At 33.8% G+C, this 7,500-nt stretch overlaps 1 protein-coding gene across 2 annotated transcripts in view; it reads left to right on the forward strand.

Annotated features, from left to right (window-relative positions):
* Positions 1 to 6,715, forward strand: part of LOC113818351 (battenin) — a 33,019-nt gene extending 26,304 nt beyond the window's left edge. For both annotated transcript variants that reach the window (XM_070132337.1, XM_070132335.1), the window contains exons 5-11: positions 285 to 517; positions 2,535 to 2,678; positions 3,142 to 3,277; positions 4,328 to 4,396; positions 4,917 to 5,066; positions 5,433 to 5,573; positions 5,837 to 6,715. In XM_070132337.1, the coding sequence (XP_069988438.1) occupies positions 285 to 517; positions 2,535 to 2,678; positions 3,142 to 3,277; positions 4,328 to 4,396; positions 4,917 to 5,066; positions 5,433 to 5,573; positions 5,837 to 5,968 (1,005 nt within the window). In that variant the 3' untranslated portion in view covers positions 5,969 to 6,715. The remainder of the gene's footprint in view (positions 1 to 284; positions 518 to 2,534; positions 2,679 to 3,141; positions 3,278 to 4,327; positions 4,397 to 4,916; positions 5,067 to 5,432; positions 5,574 to 5,836) is intronic.
* The last annotated feature ends 785 nt before the right edge of the window (positions 6,716 to 7,500 follow it).

Raw genomic sequence — 7,500 nt, forward strand, 5'->3', positions numbered from 1 at the left:
ATGATTGTTTATTGAGAATATAACCGTTAAAGTCATTATTTTCCATCCTTTTTGAAAATTGAAGAGACCAAAAGGATCGACCCTATTCACAAAGCATCCGTAACTTTTGTGACGTCATCAAAATAAACCCCATGTGCTCCCCCCCCCAACAACAACAAAAAAAGAATCAGATGCCATGACTCCTCCTCTAGTTGCTACTGACCTAGCTTTCCCCATAAATTCCCATAAAGCATTACCATGACCAGCATTACCACCTCAAACCGCCTCGTTCGGACACCTCGCAGGCCATTCTCATCGCCGACACCCTGCCCGCCACAGCCCTCACCCTGGCAGCCCCTGTGGTGCTACTGGTCGCCGTCAACGTGCGAGTGGCACTCATTTGCAGCCTCTGTGTTGCTTCTTACCTTACGCTAGGCCTGGCACCTCCGAAGTTCGTGTTCCTGGGCGTGGCACTGGCTTCGGCTTCGAGGGGTTTCTCCGATACGACATTCCTCGGACACGCTTCTCGGTATCACGAGTAAGTTGTTGTTATTGTTATTTGAGCTGATGTCAGTCTTGTTAAGTTTCTGATCTACGGTGGTTATTTAGAGGTTATTTTTATTAATGGTCTTCTACAAAATGTAATGGGAAAAAACGAATGAAGGGTTGGTCCTTTACCCGAGTCACCTGTACCGTCTGCAACCAGTATCTATTCTCCAATCTTTACTCATAATTGTCAGTCATCTATCTTTGTTTTAGTAATTTATTTCACCACATGCAATAGAAAAATAATAACGACCTAATCAAATAAAATGAAATCTGAGTTATCTGTGTTACATTTTGCTATCACGTGGTCTTGCGTGTCACTGTATAACGTCGTTGCTGTGGCTATTTGCAAGGTATATAGGCCTTATCGCACTAGCACTATTTCCGTTATTTATTGCGTTTCCGTATGAACTTTTTGCGTGGAAATGGTCTAACCTTATCACACTACTACCTAAGAATACGAGCATTCTCATACATATCACGTTATTTTAAAGAAACGTGATTATGTATGCTGTGTATAGAAATGTTCTAGAATATAAGCTTATGTTTACATTAAATTATTCTTTCTAATCAGCATTTAAAAAAATCTTGTATAAATCCCCCGTAGCTTAGGATTAAGACAGAAACTATTCAGACGGAAACGGTCCCAATCGTCTTTAGTCCGAGAGGCGTTATTTGCATGCAATACTTCCGGAAAGATTCAAATTCAGACGGAAGCGCAAAAAATAACGGAAAAAGTGCTTGAGTGACCTTTAGAAATATCTTTCAAATTTGCATACCTCAAGTAACACAGTTCCCGAGTGAATGAGTAAGAAAGAGAACCAATTTATTACTTAATAATGTCGCCCATAGAGATATAAGAATAATCCTGGTGAACCGCACAACCTCGTGTTTTGAAACTAACCGATGCTTAACCCTATTAGTATCCGATGTCACCCGTGCGCCACTATTTCGTAATTCTTTTTATTTTATTTATTTACTTACTTACTTACTTACTTACTTACTTACTTACTTACTTACTTACTTACTTACTTACTTACTTACTTACTTACTTACTTACTTATTTACTTATTTACTTATTTACTTATTTACTTATTTACTTATTTACTTATTTACTTATTTACTTATTTACTTACTTACTTACTTACTTACTTACTTACTTACTTACTTACTTACTTACTTACTTACTTACTTACTTACTTACTTACTTATTTAGTTAGTTATTCATTTATTTATTTATTTATTTGTAGAATTATGTTTATCTTTGAATTACGTCTATTTAGGTTAACTAGAGACTTGAATACATGTCTGATCGTTATAGTTGATGGAGAAAAATCGAAACAGACGTAAAATTACGTTCAACGAGGTATTGATTTGCATATATTACATAATTTATCTAATGAAATGAATTAGTTGAGTGATAGACTAATATTTGAGTCCGCTGGTTTATGAACGAAGCAGAAATATAACAACAATAACAATGATAATAATGATGGTGGTAATAATAATGAAAATAGTGATAATAATAATGATATTATTAATGATAATGATAATAATAATGATAATGGTAATAGGAATAGGAATAGGAATAGGAATAATAATAATAATAGTATTAATAATGATAATAATGATAATAATAATGATAATAATAATAATAATAATAATAATAATAATAATAATAATAATAATAATAATAATAATAATAATAATAATAATAATAATAATAGTAATAATAACAGCAATAATAATAATGATAACAGTAATAATAATAATAGTAACAGCCATAACGATGATGATAATGATAGCAATAATAATAATGATAAAAAAATATCAGCAATAACAACAACAACAACAGCAATAATCATAACAAAAAACATAAAAAAAAACCCTTACTTCTCACTTCCCCTCCTCTCTTCTCTCCTTTACTTCCCTCCCATCTCTTCCTCTACCTTCCTCTGCTCCTCTCCCTTCTCCTCCGCCCCCCCTTACCTCCTCTCTTTCTTCCCCAGACACGTCCTCTCTCTCTGGTCTTCAGGCACAGGGATCGCCACCTTTATGGGTCCTCTCCTGTACGCGTCCCTCACCACCGCCGGGGTCAAGCCGAAGAACGCCTTGCTCTCGTTTCTGATGGTGCCCGCGGTGATCGTTCTCAGGTTAGGGATATATTTCATTAAAGGTCATATATTTCATTAAATTTAAAGAATTAAAAATTAAAGGTCGTTATGTATGAGTGGTTTTTTTTATTGGTTTGAATGGTGTGGTTTTGTGTTTGTGTTTTTATTGTTGTGTTTTTTTTTATTGTTTTGAATGGTATGTAGCGTTGTGTGTTTTTTGTTTTGTTTTGAATGGTGTGAGTTTTGTGTGTTTTTTTATTGTTTTGAACGGTATGTAGTCGTGTGTGTGTTTTATTGTTTTGGATGGTGTGTATTGTGTGTTTTTTATTATTTAGAATGATATATGGTCGTTTTATTTGCTTTGATTTTTATTATTATTGATTTTTAAATGAATGGTTAGTTAATTTCAAAAAGAAATGTATATATACATAATCTACATAGAATATTTAACAGATAAAACAAAAATAAAAATACTGATGAAGGCGTTATCAATTCTTTGCAGTTTCTGTTGCATTCTGAGTAACCATGAAGACCTCAGCGGGAGATCGGACGTGGAAATGGTGCTCGAGGTCGAAACGGATTTGCCGAAGAAGAAAAGCATGGCATCTAAAATCCAAGAAAAACTCGATCTTTTCATGGTGAGCAAAAGGAGGAGGAGGAGGAGGAGGAGGAGGAGGAGGAGGAATGGAGAGGGAGGGAGAGAGAGAGAGGGAGAGAGAGAGAGGGAAAGAGAGAGAGGGGGCGAGAGAGGGGGTGAGAGGGAGGGAGAGAGAGAGAGGGGGAGGGAGAGAGGGAGAGAGAGAGAGAGAGGGAGAGAGAGAGGGAGGGAGAGAGAGGGAGGGAGAGAGAGAGAGAGAGAGAGAGAGAGAGAGAGAGAGAGAGAGAGAGAGAGAGAGAGAGAGAGAGAGAGAGAGAGAGAGAGAGAGAGAGAGAGAGAGAGAGAGAGAGAGAGAGAGAGGGGAGAGAAGGGGAGAGGGGAAGAGTAGGAGTAATTAAAGGAGAGGAGAGGTGAGTAGGGAGGGGGAAAGGATAAGGGAGAATAAAAAAGGGAGAAGGAAGAGATAATACAAAAGGAAAGATGGGAAAGTAAGACAAAAGGGAGAAGAGGAAAATAAAGTAGAAGAAAAAAGGGGAAAGGCAAAAGGATAAAATGAAAGAAAAGAATGGGCGAAAGGAGAGGAGAGGAAAGGAGGGAAGAGGAGAGGAAAGTGTTGCGAAAGAGAGAAGAGAACAAGGGGGGACAGGAGAGGGTAAATAGAGGGGATGGGAGAGAAGACGTAAAAGGAGTGGAGAGGAGAGGAGAGAAGAGGAGAGTAGAGGAGAGGAGAGAGGAGGTAAGGAGAGCGGAGAAGAAAGGAAAGAGCAGAAAGAGGTAGAAGAAGAGATGGTAGGGAAGAAAAGGAGAGAGGAGAGGAGAGGAGTGGAAATGAGAAGAAAGGAGAGGAGAGGAAAGAAGCAAGGAGAGAAAAGAATAGAGTAATATTATGAGAATATGAGATACGTTGAAATTTTTACCTCTAATCCTTTTAATAAGTATTCATTATTATTATTATCATCATCATCATCCTCATCCTCATCCTCATCCTCATCCTCATCATTATTATTATCATTATTATTATTACTATTATTATTATTATTATCATCATCATTACTATTATTACTATTATTATTTTTTTTACTTCTTACAGAGAGCGCAAAAATACATCTTCCCCTTGTCTGTTTTTTACATGATGATGTACCTAACCAACCAGGGCCTGGTAAGTCCCTTTCACTACTTCGATGTCCTCAGTACCTTTTGTTTTAGTTTTTTTCGTTATTATTTTGTATATATATCTTAAAATCTTCTTGTCACTTCCTTTGTCATTCTTAGTTGGCCATTTTTAATCATCTCAACACTCTGTATTCAAAAGGTCTGTTGTTAAGATATTTATTATTATTAAGGGTTATCGTCACCTAAAAACACCCATACATACAAATATATACACGCACACGCACACACACGCATATATATATATATATATATATATATATATATATATATATATATATATATATATATATATATATATATATATTATATATTTATATAGCAGTAACTAATTACAAAAAAAAAATCTGTCCTATTGGCCCTTGAGGGGTGGGTAGCCAGACCTTGTGGGAGCCAAACGGAGACTCAGAGGGGTAACGGTCCTCCAATGGACGCCCCTACATATATACATCCTGCACATACATACAGACTACATATGTATATCTATGAACCTCTTACAATTCCCACAGCTGGAAATGGTGTTCTTCCCCGGGTCTATTCTGACACACGCGCAGCAGTACAGCTGGAGCAACACGACACGTTGTCTGGGCACTCTCATCTCCAGAAGCGCCCACAAGTTCTTCCTCATACCCAACGCATGGATATATAACGGGCTGGCTGTGAGTACTGTCTATATTGAACTGTATTTTGTTTATGACTCGATTTTTTGTAATTAAGAAAGAAGTGGAGTGGATATACTTAGTGCAAAGCTATTTCTTTTGTCCATCATGTACATTAATATTGATGAATATTAGCATACTTTCATGAGTGGTGATAATTGATATATTACAGTAATACCTGCAATACAAAATAATAAATAATGACCGTGATATCAAGAATTAAGAAAACAATACTGTACAACAAGCAATAAGAACACTGATCAAATACCAAACCAATACTATTATTATAACTGTCCATAAGGCATATAAAGACCCTATTTTTCTCCTTGCCAAAACTAATGGCTTTCATTCTCCTCTTTCGACCAGCTGGTGATACTCATCGTGGTGGGTACTGAAGCATCCTACCATTACCTCCCCTCTGAGTACATCATCTTCTCACTGTTATTCCTTCAAGGACTTCTAGAGGGTGCTGCCTTCAGGACTACTGTCTTCAGGATCCAAAACAAGGTAATGCTTTTTTTTTAGAATCCTTAAATATAGATACCGTTCTTTTTCAAGTATGTCTATTGATACACTACTTGTTTTGATTAGAATATATAATATGATGGATCTGCTTGGTTAAAAGTTTATGTTAACTATGGATTGTATAAGTGTATTCTCCTTTTGTGTGGGAATAACACTATAATGAAGACACTGAAGACTATCATTAGTACTATTATTATATTAATTATTAGTACTTTTGTCCTTATTTCTATTATTTTTGTTTTCAGACAACTGAGAAAGAACAAGAGTTTTGTCTTGGTGTCTTTCCTGTGTCCCTGTTCCTACCTGCAGTGCTTGCTGGCCTTGCATCGCTCCCCACACACGACTATCTGTGTGAAAATCACTTATATGCTCAATAGATACCAGTTCAAAAGAAAAGTAAAACTTGGGAGAAGAAAGAATGTATTTGTTCTTTCCTACTGATTTTTATCTAAATCCTTTAAACAAAAAGAGAAGGAAATATATGAACATACTGTAAGAGGTAATTTAGAGTGCCTTAATGAAATCATTTGTGTTTCAAGGTCCATTTGTGTTAGGTTAAAATTGATATAGCATATTGATAGTCATATTATAACAGATGTATAAATTACTAACATAAGTCTATGTTCCCATTGCCATCTATTGTATCTTTGTAAATTTGGAATATAACTGTGATTCTGTAAATAGTTTTTTAAAGCAAACTTGTCTATCATTCTTGCTGAAGATATAACTTATTACAGAAATTTAATCTTTTCATATATCTATTCAAAACAAAATGTTATCTCTTCATGCATTTTCACAGAACGAGCTATATTACCATCACACCCCTTTATTAACATTATTCAGCATTTAGCACTTCTAATGATTTAATACTGAATATAGTATAGTTTTAAAATAAATTCATAAACACTTGTACAAAATGTCAAAGTACAAATCATTCATTTTTTCTTAAAAGTTAAAATACTACTTTAATTGGATTACAATGTTGTAAAAAGAAACTGTTGTGACCTCATGAAGATGTGATACTTAATGTCTAATGCATTTTGTTTTTTAGCGAGATATCTATATGAATGTTCTTTTTATTTCAAGTCTGGACAGACTATAAATTTAAATATATAATAATAAAAGTTACTTTATTAAATCAAGATTTTACAATTACCTATGCCTGCAACAAGCTGTATGGCTGATCATACATGTTCTAGTTCCAATAGTGTGAAACTTCATTTAATGTTTGCATATTGGCACTGTAAATTATTAGCTGTCTTTGATGATAAATCTTCGTCATACCTGGGACCTAGAGTAAACAGAAAGGTAATACTTAAAGAACGGAAGTTGAGATTATTCCTGAAAAGTCAAAGTGCCTGGTAAAGAGAGCTGAAGTTTTATGTTCTTTTCAATGTTGAGAAATGCTTTCCTGCCTTCTTTGAGTAAGCAACTAGTATGGATTTTTTATTGTAGTTAATAAAAAATGCACATGATGGAGAATACGACACTCAACATACTTTATTTTGTCATATGAGAAAAAGAAAGAAAACTACAAAAACTCAAGAAGCCTCTTTTGAGGTCACTCTCCAATTAGCTGTCAGGTGGAGGATTGTATATGTACTATATATACTATAGAAATATATGACTTACTTTATATGCATATTATATATATATATATATATATATATATATATATATACATATATATATATATATATATATATATATATATATATATATATATATATATATATATAATACATACATATATATATATATATATATATATATATATATATATATATATATATATACATATATATATATATATATATATATATATATATATATATATATATATATATATATATATATGTATATATATATATATATATATATATATATATGTATATATATATGTATATAT

Source organism: Penaeus vannamei, chromosome 17 (assembly GCF_042767895.1).
Source record: "Penaeus vannamei isolate JL-2024 chromosome 17, ASM4276789v1, whole genome shotgun sequence".
NCBI classification, from domain to species: Eukaryota; Metazoa; Arthropoda; class Malacostraca; order Decapoda; family Penaeidae; genus Penaeus; species Penaeus vannamei.